Here is an 18,002-nt window from a genome sequence, read left to right on the forward strand (position 1 = left end):
GTCTGCATATGGAACAAGTTACTTACCTGTAACTGTTGTTCTCCAGCATGGGTCTGGCATGGATTCACATGCTCATGAATATTCCCCGTCGTCAGGCTGGGAATCCTCGGTAAAGAAAAAACCAGTATCAGTTTCGTTTCTGATCTGTCTTTCGTAGTAATAACCAATCACTGGTCTCTGCGTCATACTGACCACAGCCAATGACTGCCCTCTACCTAAGCACCGCCTCTGGCAGCCATCTTCAGATTTGGAAGCACGTGAAGTGGCAGTATGACCAAGTGAAGAGCCGCAGAGGGGTAGGCGGGAGGGTTCGCATGTGAATCCATGCCAGACCCATGCTGGAGAACAACAGTTACAGGTAAGTAACTTGTTCCTTCTCCAGCATGGGGTCTGGCATGGATTCACATGCTCATGAATAAAGAATACATAGCAGTACACACATGCACAACCACGGGAGGTGGCAAAGGCTCAACATTAAGCATCACATAAACTCAACATTAAGCATCTTACCTCCTCACCAGGCTCACCTCAGGCGAACAGGTTGCGCAGCACTGCTTAGCCGACCCTGGACTCCTCCCTGGAATCCCGGTCGACGCAGTAGAATTTCGTGAAGGTGTGCGTCGACCTCCACGTAGCAGCCCTGCATATGTCCGGCAGGGGCACACCAGATAGGAACGCCGTGGTAGCTGCGATCGCTCTGGTGGAATGGGCTCTCGGACGGCCAGGCAGCGGTCGGTTTGCCAACCGATGACAGTACATGATACAGCCGGAGAGCCATCTGGAAATGGAAGCCTTCGAGAGAGCCTTCCCCTGATTGACAGGTCCAAAGTTCACAAAGAGTTGTGACGTCTTCCGAAAACACTTCGTGCGGTCTACGTAGAACTTCAGCGCTCTAGCCACATCCAGCGAGTGCAAAGTCCTCTCAGCCGACGACGAAGGCGACGGGAAGAACACAGGCAACACCAAGGGTTTGTTGAGATGGAAGTCCGACGGCACCTTGGGCATGAAGGAGGGGTGCGTCCTGAGCACTACCCTCGTGTCGTGGAAAGTCAAGTACGGGGCCTTGCAGGAAAGGGCCTGGATCTCTCCCACTCGTCGTGCGGAGGTGATGGCCACAAGAAAAGCTGTTTTCCACGATAGAAACTTCAACGGGGCCGAGTGCAGAGGCTCGAACGGAGGTCCCATGAGCTTGGTCAGCACCACGTTGAGCTCCCACGCCGGGGCCGGAGCCTTCACCGGTGGGAACGATCTGAACAGTCCCTTCATGAACTCTTTCACCAGACGATGAGACCACAAGGACGTCCGCCCCGTGGTTCTGGTGTATCGGGAGATCGCAGCAAGATGAATCTTGATGGACGCGTGTGCCAGACCAGCTTTGGCCAGCGTCAGCAGGTACGGCAGTACTTGGGGAGCCGTAATCCGTAGAGGGTTAATCTTCTGTGCGTGGCACCAGACAGAGAACCTCTTCCATTTGTGTCCGTAGCATTTAAGAGTCGAGGACGCCCTGGCCTTTGCAAGAACCTCTCTGCAATCGGCCGGTATGTCGTATCCTCCAAACTCTAGCGCTGCAGGAGCCAGGCCTGCAAGTTCAGCGACTTCGGGTCGTGGTGGAGGATGGGGCCTCCTTCCCTGGAGAGTAGATCCGCGTCCGCCGGCAGCTTGATCGGCGGGGACGCTGACAAGTCCAGAAGGTCCGGGAACCATATCTGCCTCGGCCACGCAGGTGCGACGAGGATCATCCTGCACCGTGACCTCTTGAGCTGGTTGACGAGCCGGATTAGCAGAGGCAAGGGAGGGAACGCGTAGAGGAACAGGCCCTCCCAGGGGAACGAGAAAGCATCGCCCATGCTCCTCGTCTGGGGAAACCTGCTGGCGAACCTCCGGCACTTGTTGTTCGTCGCCGTCGCAAACAGGTCGATCTGGGGTGTGCCCCACCGTCGGAAGAGGCGATCCACCAGATCCTGCCGTAGTTCCCACTCGTGGCACGAGCGCAGCTCCCTGCTGAGTGAGTCGGCGATGGTGTTTTTTTATCCCTGCCAGATGAAACGGCACCAGAAAAAACCCTTGGGCGACGGCCCAATGCCACAGGTCCTGCGCCTCCTTGGACAGCGCTGGGGACCTGGTTCCGCCCTGTTTCCTGATGTAAAACATGGTGGTGGTGTTGTCGGTGAAGATCCTCACCACCTTGCCCTTGAGGGACGGAAGGAAGGACCTGAGGGCCCAAAACACTGCACGGAGCTCCAGGACGTTGATATGCAGGGACTTCTCCGTCGGGAGCCAGAGTCCCCTTGCGTGCAGATTTTCGGTGTGCGCTCCCCACCCTTCCAGGGAGGCATCCGTGGTCACAGTCTCCTGGTGGGCTGGGGTCTGGAAGTCCATGCCCGCCGTCAGATGCGCGCGGGTGCCCCACCACCGTATCGCTCGTCGGAAACTCTCGTCGAGCTTGATCCTTTCCTCGAAGCTGCCCGTCGTCTGGATCCAGCGCGCATCCAGGAATTCTTGCAACGGGCGCATCCGGAGCCTGCACATGGGAATGGGGTAGATGCAGGAAGACATCATCCCGAGGAGGGACTTGATGGACCTCACCTTGGCCGCGTCGGCCACCAACATCCGTTGCACCTTGCCCAAGATGGTCCTGGTCCTCTCCTCCGACGGGGAGGCCAGAAGGGACACTGTGTCGAGCCTCGCTCCCAGAAACAGTGCGACTTGCGCGGGCACCAGGTGGGATTTGGCGTAGTTCACGGAGAATCCCAGGTCCGTGAGGAGTTGGACGGTCCTTGCCGTGTGGACCACGGCGAGCTCCCTCGTCTTGGCGCGGATGAGTCAGTCGTCCAGGTAGGGGTAGACGTGAATCCCCTCGCGGCGCAGCTGCGCCGCCACCGGTGCGAGGCACTTGGTGAATACCCTGGGTGCCGACCGTAGTCCGAAGGGAAGGGCTTTGAACTGGTAATGACGCCCTTGGACCACGAATCTGAGGAATTTTCGGTGCCCCTTTAGGATGGGAATGTGGAAGTAGGCATCCTCCAAATCCAACGACGATAGGAAGTCTCCTTCCTCCAGCTGACCCAGGACGTGCTGGAGGGTGACCATCCGGAACTTCTGCGCCTTGATGAACTTGTTCAGACGTCGCAGGTCTAGGATGGGGCGCCATCCTCCCGTCTTCTTCTTCACGAGGAAGTATCGCGAGTAGACTCCGGAGCCCCAAAGCCTCTTTGGGACGAGTTTGATGGCGCCCTTTCTGAGCATCGCCTTTACCTCCAGGAGAAGTTGAGGGACGTGAAGTTCTTTCCTGGCCACGGGGGGGACGCGCGGGCACCTTCTTTGAAACTCGAGCGCGTGGCCCCGGGCCAGGGCGTCCAGCACCCAACGGTCGGTGGAGATGGACTCCCACACGCTGACGAAGCCCGCCAGCCGGCCTCCCACCGGGGTGCTTCGGTGGGGGCCCGACCCCACGGCCGGTTCAATCCTGCTTGGACGCGGCCTTGCCGCCTTGACCTCCTTGGCGACGACGGCGGGGTCCGCTAGACTTGCCTCGTCCTCTGTAGGCCTCTTGCGACGACGAGCGGGCCGCTTGACGGTAGGAAGCGAAACCGCCGCCGGAACCTTTGGAGGCGCCCTTGCCTCCGCCGCTCCGAAAGGGCGTTCGTCGTTGCTGCAGGACTCCAAGGGCCCTGGCCGTCTCAGTATCCGCCTTGATGGCCTGAAGGGAATCGTCCACTGTCTTCCCAAACAGGTTGTTCCCGTCGAAGGGCATGTCCAGGACTCTGGTCTGGACGTCCTGCCGAAAGTCTGTAGCTTTGAGCCATCCACGACGTCGAAGGCAAACGCCGTTGCCCAGCTGGCGGAACCCAGTGTCGGCGATGTCCGTCGCCACGGTGATGGCGTGGTCCGACGCCACCTCACCTTCCTGCAGGATCTCAAGGGCCTCCGCCCTCTTGTCGTCCGGCAGAAAATCCAGCAGGGGAGCTATCTTGTACCAGAGCTCCCTGTCGTAGCGGGCCACGATAGCCAAGGCGTTGGCCGCTTTAATCGTCGTCGCTGCCGACGAGATGACTCTACGTCCCATAGCATCCAATTTCTTTCCCTCGCCGTCCGGCGGGGAAGTTGATGTGGAGGCCGCACCCCCCCCCGCTTTCTTCCTGGCTGCCGCGGAGACGACGGAGTCCGGGGTAGGCTGCGCCCGGAGGCATAGGGGGGCCGTGTCCGGGACCCGGTACTTTTTCTCGTACCGGTCTCTTCTAGCTGGCGTCGTGGAAGGGTTCTTGAGGAGGGAAAGGCCCTCATCCCAAATGTCGTCCAACAGAGGCACTGCGAGGACCGTCTTCCTCTTGGCCTCGCGCCGCTGATAAAGGAAGCCTTGGAGATCATGGAGTGGAAAGATCCGATCTCGTCGGGCGGAGAAGCCCTGGTGGGAGGCGACGACGGAAAATCCTCGTCGTATGCCTCGTCGTCCGTACCCGTCGCTGCCGTGTCAGTCCCCGTATCATCCCCTCGGGTGGACGGGGAGGAGGGCTGGACGGGGCGCGACGGTTGAAAAGGAGGTGGTGGATGGATCCTTCTTTTCTTGGTAGGGGGAACACCAGAAGGTCCCGGTTCTGGATCCCCCGACGGGAGAGGTTCCTCCGTCGGTAACGGTAGCCTCGTCCTTATCTCGGAGCATAAGGACTTATGGCCAACAAAATGGCCGCCGAGTTGTCTTGCGGCGCTGGCAGAGGGGAATCCGACGGGCGAGCAGGGGCCCCGTCGGTATCCTCGACGATGTCGAGGTCGTCACCTGCGTCGGGGTTCATTCCGACGGGCTGGCCTTCTTCCACGCCTAGGCCGTGGCTTAAGACCTCGATCAGCTCCTCTTCTGAGGTTGAGGCCGAATCTACGACGACGCCCTGCCCCCCCTTCTTCTTCCCCACGGAGGGTTTCACGGGGGTCCTATCGATGGGCACAAAGGAAGACTCCCTCCGCGGAGGCAGGGAGATTCTGGGCCCTGAGGTCGCCACCACTGGTGTAGCCACCACAGGCTGAGCCAGGGCCGCCGCGACCGTTTCGATAGAGGGCTTGGTCGGATGGATCAAGGCCTTCACCACCTTAGGTGCGCTCACCGCCTTATCCTTGAGGGAGGGGGCACTGCCACGCTCCTCCTCTGCCTTAGAGCTCGACCGGGGCCTCTCCAGGAGCTTCGCCGGGTGCTCGGCCTTCCTCTTACCCGACCCAGAGCGTTGGTTCGTGGTTGATGGTGCCGGGGAGGGTGCGCCCTGCCTGGCGCCCGTAGAGCCCGACCGTTCGGCGCTCCCGGTGCCAGCGGACTCGCGGTGCTTGGCCTTATGTTGGGCCCCCGTCGCCGGGGCGCCCTCAAAGGTCTTAGAAGACCGCTCAGATTTCTTCTTCTTCTCGCCAGACGGGCTCTTACCCTCCAGCCAGTTGGCGAGACGTTGATGGCGGTCCTTCATGGTCCGTTCCGACATGTTGCCGCAAAACGCACAGTCCTTCTCCACGTGCGTCTTGTCCTCATGAAGGCAGTAAAGGCAGAAAGAGTGTTCGTCCTCCTTGAAGACGTTCTGCAGCTGGCATCCAGGGCAGACCCTGAACAGCTTTCCGGGCGTCGAGCTTCCCTTCTCCTGGGCCATCTCCGAGACCGGGCCTGAGAAGCTTCTGGAGTCCTCCGAAGCGTAGCTCGACAAAATCTTCACCCTTGAGGGGCACAGATGAATCCGACACGGGTCCCCGTTGATCGGATGTAGGATCGGTGGAGCTTGAGGCTCTTTTGACCGAAAGAATCGAAGTTTTTTTGTGAAAAAGCGCGAAAAAAGCACTAACGCTCGAGAGCAATAGCACGAGGATCCCAACACATGAACGTGCAGTAAAAATCTGAAGATGGCTGCCAGAGGCGGTGCTTAGGTAGAGGGCAGTCATTGGCTGTGGTCAGTATGACGCAGAGACCAGTGATTGGTTATTACTACGAAAGACAGATCAGAAACGAAACTGATACTGGTTTTTTCTTTACCGAGGATTCCCAGCCTGACGACGGGGAATATTCATGAGCATGTGAATCCATGCCAGACCCCATGCTGGAGAATTATAGGTCTCTCTTGTCTGTTTAACCACAATATGCCTTCCAAAGGGGATCCTACCACAGCCCTATCCATTTTCACCCAAGGTTTCTTAGTATCCCCCATAAACCATTCCCGGAGCACCCGGAGCTGTGTTGCCTCATAGTATACCATCAAAGTTTGGTAAGCAATTCTCTGTTTTATTTTGCCATATAAATCTCCTAACCTCTTTATTCAACTCCTTAAAATAAGACAAAGGAACTTGCTTGAAATGTTTAGAGTAACCGCAGAAGCGTAACCATTTTGATAGTAGCTATCCTACCCTAACCATGAAAGATGCAGCAGAGTCCATTTCCTTCAGCTTGTGTAATAATTGCGGGTAGTTACTATCGAACAAGTGGGAAACCTTCTTTGTTATATTAATCATATTAATCCCCAAATATCTAATAAAATCATCCGTCACTTTAAACGGCAAATAGGAGGAAATATTATTCCCCTGATAGATGGATAGACCTAATTCCAAAAGCTCTGATCTACCCATATTGACCTTAAGACCTGCTACTCTTCATACATCAGCCAGTTCTTCCACCAATGCCGGTATCAACTGTTCAGGTTCCCTCAATGTCAACATGTCATTTGCGAAAGCCGCAATTTTATGATCCTCACCCCCAAATGTAATTCCTCGTATATCGCGTCTCACTCTAATTTTATACAAAAATGGTACCAAAGATATGGCATACAAAAGTGGCGAAAGTGGGCACTCCTGCCAAGTGCCCTTAGCCACTTCTATACTACGGGACACCTGACAGTTCATTTCCCACCTTACAGTGGGAGCATGATAATTGGCCCACACCATTTCAATAAACGTGGTCCCCGTTCCCCATCTGTTGCATCACTGAAAATAAGAAAGGCCTTCTACGCAATCAAACGCCTTTTCGGCATCCAGATACATTAAAACTGTGGGAATCTGTTAAATGTCAACTTTTTCGATTAAATGGGTAACACCCCTAATGTTATCGGAAGTCGGTCTACCCAATATAAAGCCTGATTGATCCATATGTATCAAATCAGGGAGGGGCTGCGCTAATCTCCCCGCCAATATACTAGTAAACAACTTCACATCAACATTTAGCAAAGCTATGGGTCTGTAGGAACCGCATTTCGTCGGGTCTTTTCCAGGCTTTCCAAAAAGCACCACCTTTGCCTCCGACATTGTTGGTCTAACGGGCCCTTTATCCCCCATCGGATTAAATAATTCCCTTAAAATCGGGACCAGCTGCGTTGCATATTTCTTATAAAAAATTGACGGAAACCCATCAGGGCCCAGAGCTTTGTTTATTGGTAATACTCTCATCGCTTCTAGTACCTCCTCCTCGCTAATTACCCTATCCAGGTTCTCCGGTACCGCCATGATATTTTGGGCAGATTCATCTCCCCCATGTAACGTATCTCCAAGCTATCAGGATGACTAGACGCGTACAATGATTCATAATATTGCACAAAAGTTTCGGTCAATTCCTCCGTCGCAGTTATCATTGACCCATCGGGCCGTGACTTATGTTGCATCAGCTTCGCGGCCTCCATTTCCTTTAACTGTCGGGCCAACAATGTATCCGCTTTATTAGCACAAACATAATATCTCTGTTTGGTTACAAGCAAAGATCTCTCTGCCCTCTGAGTCCATAATATATTCAGCTGACTATTCAAATCCTTCAATTTCACGGTCAAAGCCCATGTTTATGCACACCTAAAGCCATTTGGTTATCCCCCACTTCAGACTCTTCTAACTTAGCCTTATGTTTCTCCCGCTGAACTTTGAAGTGTATAAGTTTACCTCGTATCACTGGTTGGAAAGCATCCCATGTTCCCTCTGGCAAGACCGTCTCATTACCATTAATAGAAAAATACCCTCCTATTTTAAATCTTATTTCCTCAGCTGTTCCATCATCGTGCAACAATTCCCTGGGGAAAGTCCAAGCCCAAAGCCCTACCCGCATACCCTTATCCCTAAACTGAACTGTTAGGGGGGCATGATCTGACAAGGCTATAGAACCCACATCTATTCCTTTCACTTCACCCAATAATTTGGCCGATACGCATACACAATCTATTCTGGAGAGGGATCGATAAATGTGTGAAAAATACCCATATCCCTTTTCGTCCCCCTCTTCATCCGCAATACATCCCGCAGTGTCATGTTTTCAAAGCTTTCTTTCAACGCCTGTGGGGGTTGAGCAGTTCCTTTCCCTTCACTCCTAACCACTGTAGGATCCCAGGCAATATTAAAACCTCCTGTCAGTATTATGCCCCCACTTTCAAAATCTTCCAACTAACAACTTCACACAAATATGTCCCTTGGCCTGTATTCGGTGTATACAACGTTGCCAAGGTAATTAATGTATGTTCCAATTGCAGCAGCACGAAGAGATACCTTCCATCCTTATCTGCTACGTATCGCACCAACAATGACTTCAATGTATCTCTGAGTCCTATCAACACCCCCATGGTCTTCCCAACTGCGTTAGATTGATATTTTCTAGAGAACCGGCATAGTTTCCCCACTAACCTATCCCCCTTCCTAATGTGTGTCTCTTGCAACATAATAATATCCACTTTTTCCAAGTATGGCTTCCACCTTTTTTCGCTTCACCAGTGAGTTTAGCCCCCTTACATTGTAAGATATAACCTTAAGTGTGTGCTAAGTAGAAACGTTCCCTATTCAAATCAAACCATTCACCTATAGAAATAACTGCCCCAGCTACTGTTACTCTGCCCCCCATTAGCTCCCTACCCCTGCTTCCCCCTATTATCTCCCCATAAACCCATCCCAGGCCCGGGCCTTCGATCCTATGATAATCTCAGGAGGATGTAGCCCTGGTGTCACCCCCTCCGGGAAGTATCCTACTGCCTCCCTCAGATTTCAATACATCCTTCGCCAGCCCTCCGCTCCAGCCTTCCCTTGAGCCAGCAACTAGTGTTCACCACCCCCATTTCTCATTTCAAAGGGCATTCCTTCATTTAAGAGGTTCTCTCATCCCTCTTGTCCTCTCTTCCACCTTGCCCTTTCCCTCGAGGACCTTCTAAGTTTGCTCCTCGTCCATCCTTCTTCCCCGTTACCAAAGGCCAGTTCCATCGGTGTGCTCCCTGTTGAGCGAAGGGCCCCATTCATCTCTCTCCTTGTCCCTCTTCTTCCTCAATGTTCAGCAATGCCAGTCCTTCTGCACATGTTGTTATGCAGTGTTGTAGACCCTGCAGGTTAAATAGCAATCAAAATAAAAATGTCCTTTTATACAGAATCTATTTTGCCACCAAAGCACGCCTAATTTGAGCCATATGTCTTCGCTTCTGAAGTGTTACCAAAGCCAAGTCTTGATACAGTTGAATTTGCACCCTTTTGATTATAACCTCACCTCCTACTCTTGCTGCCCGCAGAATGCTCTCTTTCAAAACATACAAGGTTACTGTACCCATGATGTCCGTGGGTCTTGCGTCTGGTTCTCTCCTTCTCTGTGGACCTGAGCTATTCAAATGTCATCCGACGGGACATCCGTCACCAAAGTCCTAAAGCATTGTTGTGCCGTTGTTTTTAGATCAGTATCTAAGATTGACTCACTTAAGCCTTTAATATGAGTATTAGACCTTCTTGAATGATTCTTCAAATCTTCTGCTTGTGTTTCTAGGTTGTGTCAGACTCTCGCCAGTTGTTCAAAAAGTTCACTGTTCTGTCGAGCCTCCTCTGTTGTCTCTGCCAGGCCTTGCTCTGTGAAGTCTACTCTTTCACCCAGCTCTTTCAAATCTCCCTTAACTTCTGCCAATGAAGATCTCAATTCTTCACGTAGCGACGTGAATTGTTGCTGAAAGTTATCTGTCAGTCTCACTTCCATCCCTCTTAAATATTCTTTGAAATCTGCTTTGCTAAACGCCAAATGCTTCGCGGGTGTCCCTTTTTTCTCCCTCCACAATATCTTGCTTATTACGTCCTACTTCTGTATCACCCTTTTGTTTCCAACACCAACACCTCTCAAGTTGACGCTCCTGTTCCATATGAAGTAGCCTCTTTTTAGCCTGGGTACCCTTGTTTTTAGCTTTTGGCATTAGGATTTGTAGGAGTATCCTCACAGACTCACTGTATTTGTGCTTTTCCCTCCCTGCTGCTATCGAGTAACTTTGTTATCTGAGCTTCACGTACGTTTTCCACCAATGTGCCCACTTTTAATTCCTTGACCTCTGACCAGCTTATCTGCAGCTATAACCTTGTCGGAGGGAGAGATTGCTTTCAGCATTCAGGTACAACTACATCACCCATGCACCACCACTGATCACCGATATCCTTCGCAAGATCTCCAGCCCGGAGGCAGCGATTGAGGCGTTCGGTCTTCAAATGTTTATGCACCGTTGTCAATCCAGCTCGCCGTCTCCCAGCTCGCCGTCTCTCTCCCAACCTCTAAAATCTTACTTACCTATCTACATCATGCAAGGGTGGAGCTCCCCTCACAGTGGTACCCTAAATGTCTGCTCCTCAGGGTCCACTAGGTTTTTCCTGTCGCCTCGTGCAATGGCAAGCCGCTCTCTATTAGCCCCTCCTCCTTCACCTTAACGCTTCTGCAGAACCCTTGGGGTAAGTTGTGTACACCAGCCTCTTTATTCCTCCCTGGATGACGTTCTTAAATTCCCTTCTTACAGTTGGGGTAATACTACTTCATTGTCTCTGTCACACGTATTAATGGCAGAATCCTATTTCACTTTTCGAAAAGCTATCATTCCCCTTGCTCCTCCTCTAACACCTCCCCTTCTACGGCTCACCCCGCAACAATGGAGCACATCTCTTATGGACGGCACCCAAGTCACTGTTGTGCCTCCTGTTGGCGTTTTTGCCCTGTATGGAAGGAGGGGCTTCACCACCTTATTGGAAGCAACCTTTGTGGGTTAGCAATATATACCCCTTCTGGAAACCTTTCTCTACTTTATGTGTCACTTGTTCCGTTTCCTGGAGTTGCCGCGGGCCGTTTCGCACCTCTTTCCTTAACGGCTGCACACTTCTGTGTACCTTCCATGGGCAGTCTCTGGTTGCCTCCATTATCATTTGCCTTGAAATATCCTCTGTCTATAAAACTATCCCTCACAAGTCAGCGTCCTCTTTAGTGAGCCTCCTCCCAGTGTTCCATTTCTCCTCTCTTTTTTTATGTTCTTTGAGCTTCTGTGCCCCGGCCTCAATCTAGATCAGGTCTGTCTCTGCCGCGTGAAAGGGAATCGCCCTCTTACACTTTGCCGGCTTAATCCTCCCTTCACACGAAAGACATGGGGTGGGTTGGGGTTATATTTCTCACTGTTACGCTCGGCTCATTGCAATCATTTCCTGTATCCAGCCCTGCTCCAAGGCAAAGCGGGAGGGTTGCTTTGTTCTTGGCCCAAAACGGAGCTCAGGACAACGTGTCCCTACTCACCAGCAGCCATCTTGGAATCCCGACCTTGATCTTTTAACCTTCTTCCTCCGAGGAGCGTCACCTCTCAGCTCTTCGGACGAAGGTTTTTTCTTTTACAGTGTTTTTCCCTCCCACCAATTTTCCCTTTCGCTCCTTCAAAGCCGTTTCGGTCATTGACTGGCACTTGGAGCAGGCCGAGGTCTTATGCTCCATCACAAGACACCACAGACATACTTGGTGTGGGTCGGTTAACAACATTTTCGAATCACAATCTCAACACTTCTTGAACCCGGTCTTCGGGGTAGTCGGTATCGATGAAGATATATTGCGAAGAACAAAGGAAGAGTGCCATAGTTTTCTCACAGCGATAGTTTACGCAGAAAAACTGAACTGAAGCCAACGGGCACCGAGCGTGCTATATATGCCTTCAATGACATCATCCTGGGACGGAGGACCTCGAGGGACATCGAGTCGACCGCATCGACGTATAGTGCCCTCTGCCAAAAAACGTCTTCCGATGCAGCTGAAGCTGCATATCTAATATCAAAGATGAGGAATACGTGGGAGGACACAATCCATTTGAAAGGGGAGAAGACAGAGCCATACAGGGTCCAACCATTGACACTGGGCACACAGCCTTCTCGATCCTTCCTTGATTTCCAGCTGCTTTTCTACTGCGCCACACTTTCAGCCCTTCTCTTTCACGGGTCCTGGCTTACTAAAGTTGCAACGTCGAATATCCAGGAATGCAGGGAGTCCAGGGAATGAAGGTGCACATGCTAAGTGCGAGACCTTGGCTGGCCGGGCTCAGTAGATGTGCAGGCCCTGCCAGGCTAGTACAGGGGGATGGAGCCTGGTAGGGCAAGTGCAGGAATGGGGGGGCGTAGGGGAGACAGACATTGGGCTGGACTGGGCGAGGAGGGCTTGGTGCCCTGTAAGACTCAGAAGGAACCAGGCATCCAGTCAAAAGCAGCAGAAGGGGACATTAGCAGGGGAGAGGAAAGGAAGAAGAGAAAAAGGGGGGAACTTGAGAAGCTTCCGGCTCAAGCCTGAGAGGGGGAGGGAGGCATTGCAGAGGGAGGCTCCTGTGGAAGAGAGAGATCTACTCCCAACTCTCTGCTGGGAAAAGCATCCAATCTGCAGAGAGTTGGAGCTAGAAGACCGAAGGGCTCTAGCAGGGAGGTATTTAGAGAGAGTTGGATGTAGCAGGGTCACATGCCCCAGAAAACCCTGTGGATGATGCAGAGGGTCATGATCCTCGCAACAACCGGGAGCCAGTGGAGAGAGTTTAGGGCTGGAGAGATGCAGTCACTGGGCTTGAGGCCAGGGATAAGCCTTGTAGTCCTATTCTGGATTAGTTGGAGGGGACAAAGGGAGGATTTAGGAGGATTGTGGAGGAGGCTGTTAAAGTAGTCCAGCCTAGACAGGACCAGAGCTCTGGAGACATTGAGTTGCTGGGGGAAGGAGAGGAAAGGAAGAATGCCTCTGAGGAGGAGCAATTGAAAGTGGGCCTTCTTGGCAAGGTCTGCGATGTGATGAGAGAAAGAGAGAGGAGTCGAAGAGGACACCAAGGTTTTTTGCCTCCCAAGAGGGAGAGGGGAGGGGACCCATGGAGGGCAGCCAGAGAGTAGGAGGGAAGGAAGGAGCTGCGGTCCAATGAGAAGGATCTCAGTTTTACTGGCATTAAGGCAGGGATCATTAGCAGAGCATCATGCCTGAATAGCAGTCATACAGTCAGCAATGAGAGAGGAAGAAGAGGAGGCATTGGAGGGAAGCTTGAAGTAAAGCTGTGTGTTGTCCGCATAACACTGGAAGTGAGGAAAGAAGGCAGGGAGATCAAATGGGCCAGACAGGCAAGGTAGATGTTCAAGAGCCACAGTGAGAGACTAGAGCCCTGAGGAACACCGGAGGTGGCTAGTGTGATGGAGGGAAAAGGGCCCAGTTAAACCTGGTACGGTCGGTCAGAGAGGAAGGAGGTTAACGAGTACAGTGCCAGGCCCGTGATGCCAAGGGTATCACTGAGCCAATTTAAAAGGGTGGCCTGAATACCGTGTCAAAGGCAGAAGAAAGATAAAGAAGGATGAGAATGGAATCGAGATATGAGAGCAAGTCTTCACGTGTGTTTAGGAGTGCAGTTTCAGGGCCTCGGGCTGCTCTGGAACCAGACTGGTGGTCATGAAGACAACCAACAGATTCAGTGTGTTGGGTCAGCTGGGAGGTGACCAGCTTCTCTAAGAGTTTGCCCAGAAAGGGGTAATGGAGATGGGGCAGTAATTTACCAGGCAGGAGGGGTAGGCAGAAGGCTTTTTCAGGAGAGGGTGCACAAGGGAGGGCAGTAGCGAAGGAGTGATTAGCCAAGGCTGGAGCAAGGGAGGCAATGTTGTCCTTGATAGTTCTGGAGGAGCAGGGGAGCACCTGTTTGGCAGAGACTTTCATAGAGAGAACGAGACCTAATCCGGTGCTATGGTCAAGAAAGAGGAGAAAAGAAGGGAAGGATAGAGGGGGGCCAGGGGGTGCCTGAGAGGGGGCTAGAGGATGCCTGAGAGCGGGGGAGGTAGAAGGAGGGGTGTAGAGGAGAATGAAGACAGGATATCCTGAGTTTTGGTTATGAAGTGAGAGGCCAGTAGAGTGCAGAAGGTCAGGGATGGCAGAGGAGAAGTAGAGACTGCAGTAGGATTGGCAAATTCCTTGCAGATTCTGAACAGTTCAGCCGTGTTGTTAGTGGCCCCAGAGATGCAGGCTTGGGTATCGGCCATCTTCATCGAGCCGATGTAGAGCCTGCCTTGCCTTTGGAGCAGTCGTCAGTCAGTCCATCAGAGGATGTGCTCAAAGGCTGCCACTTCCTCTCAGCAGCTCTGCACTTGTATTTCAGAGAGGCTAGGTCGGCATCATACCAGGTGTTGCGCTTGGAGGCAGGCTTCATGCAGATCCTCATGACAGGGGCAAGGATGTCATGGGTGTTGGAGATGGATAGGTGAAGGTTAGCAAGGGCTGCGTCAGTGTGAGAGTCAATAGCCAGAGTGGGAGATGGGATGAAAGTGGCGACAAAGGCAGGAACCAACATTCGCTTTATAGGTCGAATGTCAGAGAAGGAGACTGACCATGCAGGCAGAGGTTTAGCCAGTGGACCCAAGAGATCCAGGTGAGAGGACAGGAGAACATGGTCAGACCAGGAGAGAGGTGTAGTGAGAGGGTTGGAGATGGGGGATGTCTACTGAAATGAGAGCATCCAAGGTGTGTCTGGCTGAGTGCGCCGGACCGGAGGGTTACAGTCACTGAGGCTGTGGAGTCCAGAGACCGCATGAAGAAAGTCAAGGTTAATATTAAATTCTCAGAGGAAGAGAAGCTTGACGGTGGAGTCCAGAAGAAAAGAGGTGAGGTCAGACCACTCCAAAAGGAAGAGAGAGACCAGACCAGGGGTCCTGTAGATGGTGGCAAGAGTCAAGGAGAGAATTGGAGAGACACCAAGCCTGCAGACGAGGCCTTCGAAGGAAGAGTAGGTCTGAGTGAGTATGATAGTAACAGGGACCCATTTAGGGAAGATCAGGGTCACTCCGCCCCCAAGCCGGTTAGGCCTGGGCTTAGAGAGGATCTTGTAGCCCTCTGAGATGAGTGCGCCAAAAACAGTGACAGAGCTGGCGTTGAACCACATCTCACCGAGAGCGAGGACATCAAGGTCAAAGTCTTACAAGGAGGTGACAGATATCAGAGGAGTGTTTAACGGCAGAATGAGAGTTGAGGGTAGCTAAGTGAAGCTGGTTGCCACCTTTGAAGGTCTTACTGAGGAAGGGTACAGGAATGTGGTACACCCGCTGGTGGTGGTGAATGGACCAGAGGGTTGGCAGTAGGAGGAGTGGAAGGAGAAGGGAGGATGTTGAGAGACAGAAGACATCTATCAAGAAGGAGGACGGGGTTGGGCTGAGAGCCCTGGAACATGTCAGTAACAGTCTGCCTGGAAGAAGCATGGACGTAGCGGTCAGCAAAGTGCATACCTGGATTGGAGACCAGGAGATCTTTCTTGAACATTTTCCTTCCCAGCTTAGAAAGAGATAGGATAGGTGACAGAATAGCCGTTAGAGTAGATAGGGGAGATGGAAAGCACCAGGGAGGGAGAGAGCAGAGCGATGGAAAGGGGAAGAGAAAGAGGGACAGCGAAACTGCACGATGAACTCACCAGGAGGCCTAGCAGCAAGACCGGTGCGGACGAATCCAGTGAAGAGGGGTGACCAGAGGACCTTCATGCACCGAGGGAATGTGCGTTGCAGGGAAGCTCATAGCATACCATAGGTGGTGAGAAGTTATTCATTTTGCCCAGATAGCACTATTGACTACTTTGAAGCACAAAACATTGACCAGTACATGCAGTTGGCAACACACTAACCGAATATAAAAATGGAGGTACCAATATTTTAAACATCCCATAAAAGTGAGTGTATAATTTGCCAGCGAATACATTGCCATTTGTATGAGGCTTTAAGATTATCCTGGCAAAGCTCTTTGATTTATTGCATAGATGGGACACTGCAACCTTGTGTTCTCACTGTTGTAAGACAATATCTTTGTCTTCTCAGTTTGTGTTTTACCACTCTACAACAGTGAAGGGGCACACTGCTTTAAAAGCCGAAAGATCTCTAGTACAGGAGTAAACATACTGACACACCTACAAAAGGGAGCCACATTGGCATGGTGTGTGAATAACAGTACCACCGGCTTGAGTTTTCCTACAGTAACCTTTGTGTTTTATATCAAATCTTAATTTGCATGAACGGGCATTCTCCAACTAGTCCCTCAGTAAACAGCGAAAGGCCAGCTTGGTGTATTACTGAAGATAATTGTTGTGAGCTCAAGGAAAAGGCCTACAATCCTCATGAAGCATGTTCCTGTGAAATGTTTGGAAATTAACATTATTTTTCTCAGAAGATCCCTATACCAAGCTAAGCATGAACTTATATTCCTCTTGCGACAGATATGAAAGGGTAAAGTGTGTCAATAAGCCGACCATGACCACACGGGGCTTGTCTGCGTGACAACTGCATAAAAACGTTCATGCAGCGGCTATTCAGAAATGGTGATTGCCTGGCCATGTGTGAGGTGCGAAGCTTAATTCCCAAGTGTAGCTGTTAATGTCACACATGATCATCCCAGAGAAAAGTATGGACTCGACTAGGTGCCCGAAACTCAGAATTTAAACATCAGGTTTCAGATGTATGTTTATTTGGCTTCTGTCAGACATACAGTATTATAGAAGATTATCTTTTTGTCAGGGATGCAATGGTGAGCAGGGAAAATGCCTTCATTCATTAGTGGAGGAGGTAGCGTGCCTACTCAAAGAGCTTGATTTGCCTTTGCTATGACTGCAAAAGAAAGTTTTTTGTAGACAACAAATATAAAAGGATTAGATTACATACACAATGTACTAAAGAGCAATGAAAGAACATAATTGTGTCAATCGGTTAATCCATTTATTGGTTTCTACAACTTACTTTCGTTAAAAGCATACTCAAATCCTTCAAGTGTATCGGGAAAGTCCAGGGGAGGTTCATCTTTTTTCATCAATTCATCCAAGTCTATCCTAGACAACAAATCTATAAAAAGCAAAATAAAAAACAGTAAACGCAACATGAGTCATACAATAAAATAAACCTCAACAATGATGCAAACTGCTTTAACTACAACAGAATCTAAAAAACGGCAGAATGAAACGCTACTAAAACCTTCAATTCTTTAGCAAATGTTTAACAGCTGGTTGTTAGTAAGTCTGGTACACCTTTCAAAATTTCCATATAAAAATAGTCTGGTTATCCAAATGCGTAGCTCTAGGCACTTTTTGTGAAAGGGAGTACCTGTCCCCAAAAGTGGAGTCCCTCCCTTTGAGTCCTGCTTACCGCCACCCCTAGGCAGAATGTTGCATAGCGGGCTCACCTCCCTAGCCACACAGGGAAGGGCTCTCCTCTGGGGAGAAGTGACGAGATCCCACGAATGCCACACAATGAAGAGCTGGGGGACTTCATGAAGGATCTTATCAGGCACATGCAGTTGCCTGATCAGATGGAGAGAGAACTGGACAGAACCCATCATACTTACTCAGCGATCCAGAAATGTAATGATTTGAACCCGGACGTGCTCTCATTTATACACTTTTACACAATGAAGGAGCAAATTATGGAAAAGTCCAAGCAACATATCGGTAATCGGATTTCGCAATGCCCAAATACAGATCTTTCAGGACCTCGCTATGGGCACATTACTCAAGAGAAAGGTTATGAAAGAGGAGACTTGCTGGCTCTGATTTAAGAAGGTTAGATACAAATGAGGGCTCCCCAGCTCCATACAGTTCAGGTACGAGGAAAGAGCCTGGTCCATCAAGGATGTAGACGAAGCAGACCTTCTCATACACCCTGAGGGGAGAGCGTAGCGACCTGAGGAGACGCGGAGTGTGGACATTGGCATAGGAACCAAAACACCCACAACAAGATGGCGCAAGGTCCAATAATTAAGAGCCTGCAAAAAGAGCACAGTGGGCACAGCCCCGAGA

At 51.2% G+C, this 18,002-nt stretch overlaps 1 protein-coding gene across 4 annotated transcripts in view; it reads right to left on the reverse strand.

The window, feature by feature from the left end:
• The window catches only part of ARB2A (ARB2 cotranscriptional regulator A), a 2,893,216-nt gene that overhangs the window by 2,558,636 nt on the left and 316,578 nt on the right, over positions 1-18,002 (reverse strand). For all 4 annotated transcript variants that reach the window (XM_069627631.1, XM_069627632.1, XM_069627634.1 and 1 more), the window contains one exon: positions 16,951-17,052. In XM_069627631.1, coding sequence (XP_069483732.1) covers positions 16,951-17,052 — 102 coding nt within the window. The remainder of the gene's footprint in view (positions 1-16,950; positions 17,053-18,002) is intronic.

Source organism: Ambystoma mexicanum, chromosome 6p (assembly GCF_040938575.1).
Source record: "Ambystoma mexicanum isolate Mex_15411 chromosome 6p, UKY_AmexF1_1, whole genome shotgun sequence".
In the NCBI taxonomy this organism is placed as follows: Eukaryota; Metazoa; Chordata; class Amphibia; order Caudata; family Ambystomatidae; genus Ambystoma; species Ambystoma mexicanum.